The sequence below is a fragment of the Chiloscyllium plagiosum genome, chromosome 4 (genome assembly GCF_004010195.1).
Source record: "Chiloscyllium plagiosum isolate BGI_BamShark_2017 chromosome 4, ASM401019v2, whole genome shotgun sequence".
Classification (NCBI taxonomy): domain Eukaryota; kingdom Metazoa; phylum Chordata; class Chondrichthyes; order Orectolobiformes; family Hemiscylliidae; genus Chiloscyllium; species Chiloscyllium plagiosum.
Genome location: NC_057713.1, coordinates 101,764,090 through 101,780,647, shown reverse-complemented (window position 1 = coordinate 101,780,647; position 16,558 = coordinate 101,764,090). Strand labels below are relative to the sequence as shown.

Below are 16,558 nucleotides of genomic sequence, written 5' to 3'. Positions count from 1 at the left end.
TCTCTGAATTAAAATATACTAAAGTGATCCAAAATGACAAACAGAAACACAAAGCAATTCCTTCAGGATAATTTGATGACATTGTAGCAGCCATGTAACTTCCTTTTCCATTAATAATTATTTCTCTTAGGCTGTGCCATCTGATTTATCATGGAATTAGAACAGTACAAAATGAGACTATTCAGCCCATTATATTTGTGTTGAATCTTTGAAAAGCTATCCAATTAACCCCACTCTCCAACTCTTAGTCTCTTTTCAAGTATTTTTGAATGTGCTTCCACTGCACTTTCAGGCAGGGAGAGCCAAATCACAAAAGGCTGCCTTATAAAATAAATGTTTCATCTCTCCCTAGTTCATTTACAAATACATATTCTTTGCTTACTTGTTATAGCTTAACTGTAATAATAAACTCCAACTTAGGTAACAGAATTGAGCATAGGGAAGAGTTCTTTACACATTGAAGTTGACCTACATTTATTTTGTAAGAGACCGAACCCCCTGACTGATCAAGTGAGCCTTGTTACTGAAATATTTTGGATTTGTTGCTCTATTGACTGCAGCAGTAATGGTGTATCACTGCTAATGTCAGAAGCAGCCAGAATCTATAGAGACCATTGCTGGTAACTAGATAAAACATCTTCTGATATTTAACAGGGCACCGCATTTGACCCAAAACGTGGTAAATCAGCTGTGAGGATCTGAGTTGGTGATTATTCTTTGCAAGTCACGTTCAGGATAATTTTTAACTGCTTTTATAAACATTTAAAAGGCATTTCCATGCATGGCTACAGAAAGATGATTTGTTGTAAAATTTGTCTCAAAGCTTTACTCAAGGGAAATTGCATTTGTAAGAGGCCTTTCATGACCTCAGGATTTTCCAAAGTTTTTCGTAGTCAAAGTACTTCTGAAGGGTAGTCATTATTGAAATGTAGGAATTGTGGCAATCAATTTGCAAACAGCAAGATACAACAGTGATGTGAAAATTTGTTTTCATTGATGCACACGGAGGAATAATATTGGCTAGAACACTAAGAGACAAAAATATCCTCGTAAAGCAACTGACACCAAGATTCTTAAAACTTTAAGCACAAACATTTACTTGTGCTCATACAGTAAAGTATTGTAGGAGTTGCCTACAAGGTAGTCCATTTGGAATCAATTCTTAATAATATTCTATCACATACACCTTTTATAGTTAAAGCTGTATGCTTGCATTTATTGCAGAGTCCCTTGAGCAGTGTGATGTCAAGTGATTTGAAGCATTTTAAACAATGTTCCGAACACGAACTGCACCGGTGCATCACACCCTTGCAAATATACAAAACCTCGGACTCTGGGAGAAATGTGCACATTTTGTACAACAAATAACTAATCAAAAGCTGATCCAATCCAAACAATGGTTACAAGCACCAATTTTAAAGTGCCTATCATTTCCTCCAATTCAAAAAGTAGCATATTCATTTGTAGACAGAGTAAAGTCACTTCAGAGATTTATTTTCATTAAACTAAATAACCCATCACATTACTTCATCATTCACTTATAAGATATTGTTTGAAAATCACGCTGTTCAGTTGAAAGGATATATTGCTGACTCATGGGTTTCACGGCATGATCGGTTAGTATCTTTTACAGTCACTGTGTAATTAAGGACTCTGGCTTAATAGCAGAAATAGGCCATTTAAGGCTGCTCCATCATTCAATAAGATCATGGCAAATCTCAAAGTGTGTGCTGGTCCATGTGGTCCAGCAACAACTGTACAGAGAAAACAAAATCAATGCTTCTCTGTACAGATGCCGCCAGACCTGTGCTTCTCCAGCATTTTGTTTTTGTTTTAGCTTTCCAGCATCCGCACTATAAAATCATCATCATGGCTGATCAGGTTGCAGTCTCAAATCCACTTTCTTGTCTACCCTCTGTAAGCCTCGACGCCCTCGCCTATCAAAAATCTATACTTCAGCTTTAAATAAGCTCAATTGTTCAGAATCTTCCAAAATGCCTTAGATTCTGGAAGTGTTCCAATGATTGGAAAATAGCAAATGTAACATCTTTATTCAAGAAAGAGGAAAATAGAAATTCTTAAAATTATAGACCAGTTGGTATAGCATCTGTCATAGAGAAACTGCTACAATCAGTTATTAAAACAGGATATTTAGAAAACTATAATGGAAACAGGCAGAATCAACATGGTTTAATGAAAGGAATTGTGTTTAATTAATTTAACAACATTCTTTGGGGAATAACAAGCAACATTGATATAAAGGGAACCGTAGACAGAGTGTACTTAGATTTTCATAATGTATTTGATAAGGTGCCAAATCAAAAGTTTACCCCCTACGCAAAATCAGATCTCAGTGCTTATTAAATAACACAGTAGGATGAAGTTAGCAAAATATAAAGGACTGCGTTTTTTTATTCTTGAGTTTTTAAAAAATGCAAAAATAATGAACTTCATAAAGAGGGATTTACTTGGATGGCTGACTTCAAGAAATTTGATACTCATTATGAACTTGTGTGTCTGTGGTTTCTTGCAATGTGCAGACAATTATTACAGCGAAAGCGAGCGACAGACACATTGTGCAGTAGTTTTCCCCAGAAGCTGCCTATTCTCTGCAGTAAAAATACTCAGATTAAACTTCAGTTACACTTTTCCTGCAGCAGTTATTTTGAATTTAAAAGAGTTAGCAAAGTTAAGTAACAGGTGGATAAGATCATAAAGTGAAACCATGTATGAAGCTCTTAGAGAAGTAATTCTCTTACAGAAATTTAAGAACTCATTGTAATAAGAACTCTTGTTGAGGACTAAAGGGTTGCAACTGCTAGACTATTGGCAATAACTACTGAGGGTATGAGTTAAGCCATTAAATCCAAACATTTTTCTGTCATCCTCATAAGTTTAAAAAGGGATAGAAATAGGGGAGTGAAAATAGCCATGGTAATGAATGGTTAGTTTGAATAGTTGGGAATGCCCCAAGGTCTCCTCAGATCAGAAAGACAAGTACCAAGGGTGGAGGTGAAAATCAGAAGCCAAGATGTTCCTATTGTAACAAAATGGAATAAATTTGTTCAGAATGCTAGAAATTGAAAGGGAAACCATTAGGTCATATTGGAGTTTGCAAGAAGGAGTCTGAAATGAAAATTCAGAAGGAAAATGCCACATATCAGATTGTAGCTTTAACTACAAACAGAGACTCAAAGTGGACACTTTTGAGAATGTGGAAGTAGTGCATAGGGCAGATGACAGACATGAAGGGTTTTTAATCGAAAGGGTAGATAACCCCTTTTTCTTCAAAGCAAGGATCCAAGCTCCCAACTACTCTCAGGGAATACAGTGGCTAGTTAAACTATCTTAGTGGAGAAGAATTTAGTCTCTTTCCATCGAAATGTATCCTATTCCACTGTACAAGGTTCAATCTAGTGAACCTCTTCTGAACTGTCTCCAATCCATCTACATTCCCCTCATATAAAGGGCCCAAACATTCTACACTCACTCCAGGTGCGGTCTCACTAATGGCATGTACAGTTACAGGCAACATCTCCCTACTTTTACACTTTATTCCTTTAGCAATAAATACCAAATTCTATTTGCCTTTCTTATTATCTGCTTTAGCGGCATTCCAGTTTTGTACAATCCATGCATATCCTGAATATTGAGTTAGAGTAAATCAGTTTAATGAAACAGGAAATTTCAACTGGCCTTTCCTTTGTCTTTTGTGAACAGGGATTGGTTTTTTTATGAGAAAAATGTATTTATTATTAGCCCCACCAAAACAGGAGAAATTCAGATGAAAAGATTATATGATTTCACAAAATAGGTTAATCATTAGAAATAACTGATACGAAAACATTAGCACTTTGTACATCAGAGTAAAACCATTTGCACTATTGCAAAGCCAGAAGAAATAAGGTGGTGTTCGTTTAAATACCTGATAATAGCTAGGCCAGCAGTGACCCCAGTGACAAAACTAAACGAAAAGGAAAGGAAAATTTGAATTCCTATTCTTACCAGATAGGTGTACCTGGTGGCTGGTTGGGCTAAGGCTCCAGTTCAGCTCCAGAGCTGAGCTGGAATACAATATCAACAGTTTTCTGCATGTATAGGTGCAGAACATGTATTTGACAAGGCAGAGACAAGCCAGTAGTACTCTTTAAACTATATATGAAGTTATACTCCTTTAGAAGATGCCAGTTAAGGATGTGTTGCACAAATTAAACACTGATATTGTTGATACTATAGGGTATATAAACAAATGCTAAACAAATCCAAAAGATACAAAGACAACAGCCACAATGGCATTTATTCAGTTACCAAGTCTCAGAGCAACTAAGGATGGGCAATCAATGCTTGTTCAGACAGCGAAGCCTATAACCCCGATTGAGTATTAAAAAATATGTACCAATTACGAAATAAGCTCGACTGCCCTATGTTTCACAATACAGATAGTCAGAATTGAGCATTTATGTTTCACTGCAAAATTTATATTACAGCAATCTTTGTTTTAACCAGCACCTATGGACCAGCACTTTAAAACTGACAAGAATTATATAACTGCAATCAGTCAGCTGAATTACAAGTGAGAATGCTAAAGGCAAAACTGATTATTATTTAAGTGATTTAAGCTGTAAATAAAAGTATAACGGTGATGTGTATACCCCTTGCATTACATTTCTATTACCTAGTGTGTTTTTACATTGATTATGTGGACCTCTTGATTATCTGGAATATGTAATCAACTGGCACACTTTGGTCGCACGGCTGCTGGTTAATAAAAGGCTTGCTGCACTTGACAAAAAAAATCTAGAAAGTAGAAATATAAATATAGAATATCCTGGCATGTAAACGTGTTTCATTATATCAAAGAGCATGTAAAAATTATATAAAAGGAATACTCTTGGATATTTAAGTAATTAATTTGAAGTGTCTCCAAAAATAAGGAGGCCATTAAATGCCTCAAACCTGCTCCATTATTTCAGCACAATCATGACTGATCTGTGATTTTACTCCATATATCTACCTTTTGCCCACTACCCTATTGGGCAAAAACTCTAATCGATTTCAGCTTGAAAATTAATATATCTACCAGTGAAGTGCACAAAATTCCTATAGGACTAGACAGTGTGGATGCAGGAAGAATAGTTTGCCCTGACTGGGGTCTAGAACTAGGGGTCACTGTCTTAGAACAAAATGCAGGTCATTTAGGAATTTTTTTTAAACTGAAGGCAGTGGATCTTTGGAATTATGTACCCCTGAGGCCTGTGGAGGTTCAGTCATTATAAGAGACAGATTGCTCAATATTTTAAGTATTAAAATATGTCCAGGAATATGGGGATAGTTCAGGTAAATGGTGTTGAAGTCGATGGTTGACCATGATCTAGTTAAATGGTACATCAGGCTTGAGGGACTGAATGGTCTACTTCAGCTTCTATTTCCTAACAATTGCCATTTTGTGGCAGAGTTGCAAACCTACCATTCACATACAGAACTATTTCATAATTTCACCTGACAGAACTGGGTATATACGTCCGGATCAGAGACTTCCCAAGCAGCTGAGTTTGTATTTATCCCCATCTATTCTCCTAATGACTTGAACATTTCAATTAAATCCTTTGACTATCTAAATTCCATGGAATACAACTTTAACTTACGAATCTTTCCTTGTAATTTAAAACTTGCACTCTAGAGTAGGTAAATCTACATGACATTCTCTTCCAAGGCCAATATAACCTTCCTAAGTTATGGTGCTCAGAAATGATCGCAATACTCCTGATATGGTTTAACCACAGTTTTGTATAGCTGTGGAGTGACTTTTATCTCCTTGCATTTTAATCCTGAGGATACAAAGATGAACATTTCAGAAGGTGTTGATGATTTTCTGTGTGAGACACATTTTAGTGATACTGTACAAAGACCAACCAAGTCTATTTGGACCTCCATTGTTTCTAGCTTTTCTTCTTTTAGTTTTTGGCTTTGTTCTTTTTAAAATTCAAAGTGGCAATAGATACTAGGTCACCTGCAGATTTTAAAGTTTAGCAGAGATCATTTTTTATTATCCAAAAGGTATCAAGAGATATATGGGTCCAAGATGGGTAAATGGTTTTAGGTACAGTGTGGCACTGGAAAAAGCATAGAAGGTTAGGCAGCATCTGAGGAGCAAGAGTTGACATTTTGGGCGTAACTGTTAGTCAGTCCTCTCTTGTTCCTCAGATGCTGCCTAACCTGCTGTCCTTTTTTCCAGCACCATACTTTAAATCGACTCTGCCTCTCCAGCGTCTGCAGTCCTCACCATCTCCTAAATGGTGTTAGGTTACAGGTCAGCAATGATCTCAATGAGTAGCAGAGCAGGCTTGAGGGGCTGAATAACTAGCTCCTGTTCGAACATAAATGAGATATTTCCTTATCATAAATCCTCTATATTTCAGACTACTTTTCCTATAATTTTTAAGTGATTAATGATATAATTGAAGACATGCTTTGTGGGTTATTCTATACTTTTATTTCTAGAATTGTCAACATTGAAACCTATTTGCTAGTTTGGTTTATTTATTTAAGTGATGATATCTTTCCATAAATTTATAGTTTATCTACTCCACTCACAATGTGCCCACCCTAGTGTCATCATCAGATTTGGATATTTTTGAGAAAAAAAAAGACATTGTCGAATCTTTTTATTTTTCCTAATCACAACAAACCAAATCTCAAAAGATAACAACTTTTACTGCAAGAAAAGGTGGTACTGCTTGGTAGAAGCAATGCCATGGAGGATGCATCAGGGGACAGTAAACTGTAAAAATACTTGCAGCTTTGTTTAAATCCAAACCAGGCAATTTGACTGATTAGTCATTGCCATGAGGTATGCACCAGGGAATGGTGTCACCAAGGCTGAAAGGGATGCAATGCATAGACATGCTTGGTTTGCAAAAGACAGGGCCCCACTTGTGAATATACAAAGTTTTTAACACTTTCACTTGAGGCATTCTGTGGGCTCAAACTGAAACTGTGTTAGAAATTACAGCAGGAACCAAAGTTAGAGCAAGTGCTGCCCAATCACAGAATTACATCTAAGATCAGACACTATTGAGAGATGTGCAAGCATAGGATGATTGGGTACAGTCTGTACACTACCTGTTGTGAACAGCTGAAGGGGTGTGCTGCTTAACATAACCTGGCAGTGACTTGGATGCACAGCTTCCATACCCAGCATTACATTGGCCCTAAAACTCATAATAAATTCCTATTCAGTATGGTAGGCAGGAAACATTAAGCTTGACAGCAGCATCCTTTTGTGGAGAATAGGTTGCTGTTGCATTGTAGCAGCTCGAAAAGGTTAGCTTTACTTGTTGCTCAAATATAGTTGGAAGCATAAAGTGTCTCAAAATATGAGCAACCAGAGAACTGCAACTATATAACAGCAACATGTGGTATTCTCTAATTACAGGATTCTGTAATCAAGCCAAGAAAACCTGCCTAACAATCAGCAGGTGGTATATGAGTTTTTGTGGTGGTGTGATGCCAAAAATATAGGCCATATATACCAAAGACTAGCAGATTTTATTAAATAGTAAGCCCTTTTAACTATACATCATAGGCAGCGTTCTAACCGCAGCCATGCAGCTAATGCTTGCCATACACAGAAGACAGTGCTCAACATTAAAATGTGATTTCATGATCAGACAATACTTATTAAATAATCTTGAATTACACAAACAACCAATTTAAGATGATCAATTGAGTTTGCAAGGTGATGCACCTATCTGTGCCAAAAGTTACATATATTCACATGCAGGGTCCTATCCTTTGTAAATAGAAAATGCATATATTGCAGATTTTTCAATCAAGAAAAAAGTGGGGGACACAGTCATTCCTTAGTGCAAGCCCCATGGAAAAGCCTTGACGAATTTAATAAGATTTATACTAGTTGTGGTCTCAGCTCCAATTTCCTGTCCGAATCCCATAACAACCGTCACAGTGGTCCATCAAAAATCTAACTCAGCCTTGAAAAAATTTCAGGACCCAGCCTCCATGCTTTCTAGGAAAGAGCATTTCACACTTTTACAACCCGTTACAAGAAAATAATTTTCCTCTTCTATGTATTAAAAGGGACTATTACTCTTAAATTGTCCACCAGTTTTAGTCTCTCCCATGAGGAAACATAGAATGGATCCATTCTATCTAGATTCAAGATATTATAAGCTTCAATAACATCACCGCTGACTTCTAAACACCAACAGATATGAGCTAAATTTGCTTATTCTTTTTTCATAAGATCAGTCCATCATGTCCACAGCAGCATGACAGAGAGAACGTTAACCACGACCCCATATCCCTCAGGACAATAGAGTCCTGTAACACTATTTAACTTGCATACTGCTTCTCTATTCTTCCTCAGTGCACTTTTCCTGAACTGGTTCTAAAGCAATTTTATTTTATTTCAAATAGGGAGACCAGAACTATGCATATTACTACAGATGGTATCTCACAAAGGCCTGCATGGCTGCAATAAAATCTCCCTACTCCATTCCCCTTGCAGTTACAACATTCTATTTGCCTTCTTAACTATTTGCCATACTTACTTCCTGTACCAGGACAATCCCTTTTGCAATTTTTTTTTCCCCACTGAGAGGACCTCTGAAGTCTACACACCACAGTAGTTTCTTTAGGCAGAAGCCTGTGCACCAGCATGCTTTGAAAATCCCAGTGGCAGTGCGTCACACAGCTTACAAGAGCACATTGACCTGGACCTCTAGATCCCACAGTACAATAGAGTCCTATAACCCCTCTTCATTTAACTAGTATACTACTTTTCTATTCTTCCTCTGAAAATGAATAAGTTCACATTTATCCCATTATACACCATCTGCCAACTTTTTGACCACTCATTTGATCTACCTACATTTCTTTGCAGACGACTTACTATTATATTCAACTTTGTCATTTAGCCACAATATTATTTGGTCCTTGCATCCAAAACATTGATTAGATTGGAAATAGCTGAGAATCCAGCACTAATCCCAGTGATATTCGACTGATTAGAGCTTACCAACCTGAAACAGATCGATTTATTCTTCGTATCTGCTTTCTGATAGCTCACCAATTATTTTGCCATATTAGTCTGCTCCACTTAAATCACACGCTTATATCTTGGACAGCAACCATATCAAATGCCTTTTGCAAAATCCCAGTACACCACATCTACTGAAACACCAGTATCCAACGAGGATGTTACTTTACCAAAAAACTCGATTAATTAGTTAGAAGACACTTTTCCTTTAATAAAGCTATGTCGACTCTACCTGACTATTTAATATTTTCCAATCTGCTGGAACCCTTCCATAATCTAAAGAACTTTACACGATTATAAGTAATGCATCTACTATCTGCACTGCCATTTACAGTTATACATCATGGAAGCATTCCTGGTTTCATGAACTAAATTAGCTTCATTTACCTGCATTTGGCCCATATTTTCTCAATTTCTTCTTCCATCTACCAGACGTGAATGCACTTAATGACGAAGCACTCTACTCATTTTATGACCCCTTACTGTAGGCCATCTTGGGAACTTGTCAACCTTTAGGCCCAATTGCTTCACTAGCATCTTTTTTCTGGTGTTAATACAAGTTCATAACTGCCAATCACATCTTGACTTTGAGTTTTTGAATTCTTCTACCGTGAAGGCAGACAAAATAAGCCTCTGTCGTTTCCTTTTTTCATTATCCAACTCCCCATAGATGACCAACACCAGATTTAGTTACTCTTTTCCCTTTCAAAGGCTTGTAGAAACTCCTACCATCTGTTTTTATATTACAAGCTTTCTTTCATAACCCTTTTTATCATTTTAGTCATTCTTTGCCAATCTCCTGATTTGCCACTAATTTTGCAGATTTAGTGTTTTTTCAATTTGAGATCATCTTTTACATCCTTATTTAGTTAACTGCCACGTTTTCAAAAGCAGTTAATTGCTCCCTGGTGCATTCTCCATGGCAATACCTCTACCAGAGTTTACCTGTCAACTAATCAGCACCCTCTTCTCATCCAGTACAAATGGTTCTTCCCTTTGTGATTTGGCATTTTTGCAGTTCTGTCCTGAAGAGTGCAAGATGAAAAGCTTCAACAGCACATCTCTCTTTTTCAGCAATACTCAAGTTCTAAACTACCAAGAGTCTTGGATGTGTGGTTTTCTACCCAATAACATAAGCTATTAACAAATCACTTCAGATTTAAATAGATGAAGGTGGGACATCACTAGTCATATACTGCTAATTAAAGTAACTCATTGTCATTACACTTACTCAACCACTTGGTACCCAGCCAAATTCCCAAATAGATCTTTAATTCAATGAACTTCAATCTTAGCCAACAATCTCTTATGGGAGACCATATGAAGTAACATCTTAAAGTCCATATAAATAGTTTCCATAGAGATTTCTCTGTCCAATACTTTAGTCACTTCTTCAAAACTTCAATCAGGTTGGTTAAGCATAACCTAAAACAATTCATATTGGTTCTCTTTGATCAGCTAAAAAAAATTCTCATGGGAAGACACCATCAATCTATTCAGTCTATTGAAGGAAAATTTAACAGTGCTGCAGGGGAGTGTGGTGAGCATTATTTTTATTTATGAACAGAAATGGAAACAAAAAATAGATGAAATTCAACTCATTATGCAGTATGGTCACTTTTTACAGCAGTTCCAGTGTTGTGAGGGTACATCCAGCAGGACAGGAATGTTTGCTAGTCTCAGAAAAGTGAAATAAAACTGATCAATGATTAAAATGAATTTCCCCTGAAAGTATAAAGTAGTACAACAAAATTGTTGACTGGAGAACAGGATTGAACGGATAGTTCACACTGAAGGCTGATACATGATTCACATAAAAACACCACAATAGCCCAATCTACTCTGCTTTTGTGCTGCAGTTAACAGTAATTATTGCGTGAGAGAGTTAGCAAGTGATAGTGCATTTATTGAAGGTTTGTGTGTAACTGCATTTAAAAAAAAGGTACTTGTTGAAACAGTGAACCTCTGACCATTATGTTAGACTGATTTCTGCAGCTCATCATTCATCCGTTGTTGATAACCTTCAATAATCTATACTGTATCTGCTAATACCTTGGGACAGTAGGCTGCTCAGTGATGCTCCTGTTCCAAACAGGCAATTTGAAGGAGGTAATGATTTACCTGATGTAGTCATGTCCTTGACTGTGTTGCATAAACATGTAAATTGGGTTTGACAAATAATTGTTAAAAAATTCAGAAATAAAGCAAGTTAAGGAATCATTTTAGTTATAATTCAGTGACCCAACCTATGTAATTAATGAAAATTATTTATCTTAAGATGTATTTTAAAAATACTTTTCTTCAATCATTTCTTTCAGGCCCACCTCAAAGAAAGTTATTACATATACTGCCTCATGATTTAAGAATATTTTATAAATAGAATATCACCAACAACTGAATCATTCATATGGAGTTTTGTTTTGATTGTGGTAGCATAGCTCACAATCAGCCAAAATACAAAACAAAAATGACAAGACTTACCCTTGAAGCTATAACAGAAAAAATGCAGACAGTCACTGGAAGTAATAAGGTTTTGGTGTATCTCAGAGGTGTCTAAAAACAAGAAATAAAAAGACAGATTAACAGAACTACTACTTTCTGCTAAGTTAACCAGTTATGAAAAGCCAGGTTACCTTCAGGAGCTAGCACTGCAGCAGGCCAAATTGATATCAATCTCTTGAATATATTCATTTACTTGAGTAAACACAGCCCACAAAACTAAGAACTCAGAAGTCTTGCAGCCCCCGAGTGAAGGTATTTCCTCCTATCTCAATACTAAATGGTCAACTCCTCATCCTGAAACAATGACCTCTAGTTCTAGACTCTAACTGAGGAAAACAGCTTCTCTGCACCTACCCTACCAAGCCCTTCAAGAATCGCATGTAAATTTCTATGTAAATTTTCCATTCCTCAAAACTCTAGAGAAGGGTTCAGCAAGGTTTCAATATTTAGGTTTTGTTGATGCCTTGGACTTCGAGCAGCTTAAAACTTTCAACAGAGCAATTTCCCCATTTTCTTATTAAAAAGGGGAAGCCTACAAGAACTGCAATTTCTCAATAAAGAACAGGCCCCCTGTTCTAAGAAATTCTCCCTGTACGGAGCCATGTCTGTTTGCGCAGGAACACAACTTCCTCAAAAACAGCCATAACTAGTGCATTTATAGGCTTTACTTGTCTTGACAACAGATTGAACATCCACATTTGCTGGTGGCTGATGTATACTCAATCCACTTATTAGATAGCAACTCTTATCTTGCGTTTACGGTCAGTAATACAATTTCTCAGATTACTCTTCAGGTAACTACTTTCTCTTTGAGAAATCATTCAATATTTGTATTATTGGAATTTTACTTAAATTTTGAAAAGGGTAAATAGAGCTTCTTCACTGACCATTGATATGTCATGTTTATCAAACATGACAGAAATGGAGGAAAGATGACATGACATTTCAAATTTTAACTCCGAAAAGTCACAACATTCAGTAAACAGAAGAGACCAGAAATGGCTGAGCATAGAGTATACATTTTCAGGGGCAGAGATTGAGGTTATTTCCAAAGTAAAGGTACTTGGATAATAAACTAACCAGGACATTTGCAGTGGGAAGATCAAGGTACACACACCAAACCACATCAGTTCCTTATCCTACTCTTTTTTCCTATGTGAATCAGAAGATAGCCGAGAAAATTTAACTAGCACTAAGCACAGTGAATGAAGCAGAGCACATTCAAAAGAATAGCAGAGCAGATATTAAAAGTTACATGCTGACTGGAGTGATGACCCTTTGCATCAGTAAAATAAATGGAGATGGAATGTCAAACTGGTGTCAAACCATCCTTTCTGTACATTCAATAGGCTAATCCCCTGTTGATAGAGGAATCTTATACCAATACATTAAGCATTTCATGAAAACACCTCTTTTAAAAATAAAAAGTAGGTTCCAGGGCGACATGCTCCAAAAAGCTGCAGATTTAAATTTTGTTTAACATACTTTACGGTATTTTCCTTTATATCAATAAGTTATTCCAGTGATCAATTTGCATCGCCGATGACATTGCTCCATAAAGTGGATGTATTGCCTGCTGAGTACTGAAGTAAAAAAAGTGTGTTTGCAGCAATGTGTACTGGATTCCTTGCCTCTTAGCCTGACATCACTATTACAAAGAGTTGATACACAGGACTCTTAGCCTGACAGAACTGCTGCTAAAGTAAATACCATGTCTTGAAAACCAGGAATTGCAAAGCAAGGTTTGAAAGCATTAACCCAATATGCATTGTGAACAAGGTTTGTATAGCTGTGGGCCACAGTAGTGGTCTGGACAAATTGGAACTGATAGGTCATTTACAAATGGAGCTCTGGTTGACAAGTAGCAGATGGTAACTGGTCACCAGTCCACAAATCAACACAAAAGATCTTCTGTGTCCCAATAATCATATGATTCGTTCTCAGATAGCATAGCAGCTTAAAGCTGTGAACAAGATACAGGAAGAAGCCTCAACAACCACCAGATTAGGAGCTCTCTCCGTTCTCTGCAATAAAAGGCACTTTAAGCCGGAGGAAAATCAGATTATCTTTCCTTCAGCAGGTGCTCTAAACTGCCACTTTTAATTGATAAGTCATCTTCTATATCAATCACTTGCAAACCTGAAAAATCAAGACTAAGAAACAGCATTCTGATCAGCACAAGAACTACCTCAACAGATTCGGTGAGCAACAACCACTAAACTGCTTTCTCAGTTCTTCCTTCACCCATAATATATGGATTTTTTTCTACCTGTGTCAGTGTACGTGCGTAGGTGTTGTGGATTAATTCTTGTTAGGTCAGAAACGAGAATTAGGTCTTGTCAATGTGGGTCTGAAAATCAGGTAAGTAGGGGAATCTTTGCAAAAGTTTAAAAATCTTTAATTTTTGTGATGGGTTCAGGAATAGTGGGGCTAGATCTCCATAGTGCTAATTTAGAGAGTTGTGATACAGGGAATAGATACATATGACTTCTAGCATGATGTCACTATAGCTGAGAGAGTGGGTACAGGACGTCTTTAAAACCCATTCTTTCAATATCCATAGTATATAAATACAGTAGGGATCTGATTACAATTTCTACTCTGTTCACTGAAGATTAATACCCCAATGTTCATTTCAATATATTTTACATTGTTAAAAGATTACCTCAATTTCCATGAAATCAAACTCCACAGCACATGTGTACATCAGCGTGTCAAAATCCTTGTAGTTGGTGAACTTAGATTTCAGTAGATTACTTATGTGCGCCTGGAAGCAAAGGAAAACATATAGCTAGAACATTTCATTAGCACATGGCATCAGTCTTGAAACTGACCACAACATAACATTAAAGCTTAGAATGAACTGATGTGGGAAACAAATAGAAAAACAATGCAGATTTCAAGTGACCTGAAAAGACACTACACTTCAAGATCGAAAGCCATATTAGTGACCGTGCAAGTTCACCTTTATAACAAGATGACTTCTCAAGTAAATCCAAACTAATTTACAAGCAATAAAGAGAACTGACTGGAAAATGTGACAAAAGGTCATAAACATGTGGTCAGTCATGATCCAGGCATAACTGATGACAAAAGACTACTAAGAGAAGTCCTGGGTATATTCATCAATTTTCACTCCAATGAGAATTACAACACTGCTAACTCAGCTCACCGTGCTCTGGCTTTGAAAATTGGTGAATTAACCCATCAAAGTTCCCAGAATGGGCACTGTTTGCAGAAGACATTTGGAAAAAAAGTTTACATGACCAATATTGCCCTCCACATTACTAAATCCTTCCAACAAGCAATAGCCCAGTGTAATTTTTTTTCTACACTTGGCCAAACAATTGTTCATTTGGTTGGACAAATGACAAAAAAAATCAAAACGGGTAGCTTTTGGAGCACTTACCTCTGCTAGCCAAGAATCTACCTACATCTCCCAAAAACTGATTACTAGGAAATGTGCAACAGGCTAGAAAAACATTTCTGATTTTAGCTCATTGCTAGGAATTTAATCTCCCAGTAAACAAGACAACAAAGGTTGAGGCATCACCACAAAATACAAACCACTAACAAAGTAGATGCAGCTCCAACTGTACTGATCTGCAATTAACAAGTCTAAACAATTAATCCTTGCATTTGGCCAAATAAGCATTAGAAATTCTTTTGTGCAGCACTTCTATATCTTTCGTAAAATAGATACTTACATCATCTGCAACTCCTAATAGTTTAGAAGCAACGAATTTGAGCGCTATAGTTCCAAGAAGCCAGACAGTTCCTTTAGCCACCTGAAAAATTATTCAAATATGGAGCGTTTACTGTTTACATAACCATAGAATAGTTACAGCACAGAAGGCTATTCAGCCCATCAGCCGTGTTGACTCTAAGGAGCAATTCACCTGGTGTCACTGTCACCTACTCCCTGTAGTCCAGCACATTCTTTCCTTCTCAATTCCATCTTCAGCTTGCCTTCATTGTAGATGCCGACTGTGCATTCCAGACCCTAACCACGTGTTGTGTGAAGTGTGGCCTCGTGGCCATTGTTTCTTGTTAAAATTACATTTTATATATACGCTCTCTGCTTCATTATCCTCCAGCAAGCAGGAACTATTTCTCCATATCTACCATTCAGAGATGATTTTCAATAAATTATCAAATTCCCTATTATCCTTTTTTCCTTCAAGAAAATCATCCCCATCTTTTCCACATATCTATATAATTGTAGTTCTTTATCACCTCAAACCATTCTCATTAATTTTCCTGCACCACTTTCACCTCACTTAAAAAAATGGCACCCAAAACTGTAAGCAATACTACATTTGAGACCAAGTTTTTATTTTATATAGCTTTTAACAACTCTTATGCCCTTATTAATAAAGCTGAAGCTGCCGTAAGCTTCACTGTCCAGCCATCTTCAATAATTTATGCACATATATGCGTAGGTACCTCCACACCTGTATGCATCCCTCATATTTTATATATAAATATATAGCCTCTGTATTATTTCCACCAAAATGAATCACTTCACATTACAATGCATTAAATTTCATCTGCCATTTATCTTCTTCCACTTACTGGTCTACATTCTTTTGACTTTCAACACCATCTTCCTCATAGCCACAACACCTACAAGCTTCTTAATCATATGCAAACTTTCAGATGGTGCCCTGTACATGAGAGTCTAGGTAATTTATCTCTTACCAGGAAAATCAAGGGTCCTAACACCTACCTCTGGGGAACTCCACTATAAACCCATTGTGAAACAACTGCACTTAGTTTACTGTCACTCAGCCAATTTCATGTCCCTACGGCAATTGCCCTCTTTAATACATGGACTCTAACTTGATGTCCAGCATTAATCTGTTATACGTCACATTATTAACAGGGCATTGGAAATCATCGTACAGCTCATCAACAGCATTATTCGCATCAATCCTTTCTATCACCTCATCAAAAAGTTAAAGTAAATTAGATAAATATAATTTGCTTTTAAAATAT

General features: G+C 36.8%; 1 protein-coding gene across 2 annotated transcripts in view; it reads right to left on the bottom strand.

Moving 5' to 3' along the window:
- dpy19l1l (dpy-19-like 1, like (H. sapiens)) overlaps nucleotides 1-16,558 on the bottom strand; it is an 80,443-nt gene that overhangs the window by 27,932 nt on the left and 35,953 nt on the right. For both annotated transcript variants that reach the window (XM_043688761.1, XM_043688762.1), the window contains exons 13-15: nucleotides 15,268-15,348; nucleotides 14,226-14,327; nucleotides 11,540-11,611 (exon numbers count right to left, since the gene is read on the bottom strand). In XM_043688761.1, the coding sequence (XP_043544696.1) occupies nucleotides 11,540-11,611; nucleotides 14,226-14,327; nucleotides 15,268-15,348 (255 nt within the window). The remainder of the gene's footprint in view (nucleotides 1-11,539; nucleotides 11,612-14,225; nucleotides 14,328-15,267; nucleotides 15,349-16,558) is intronic.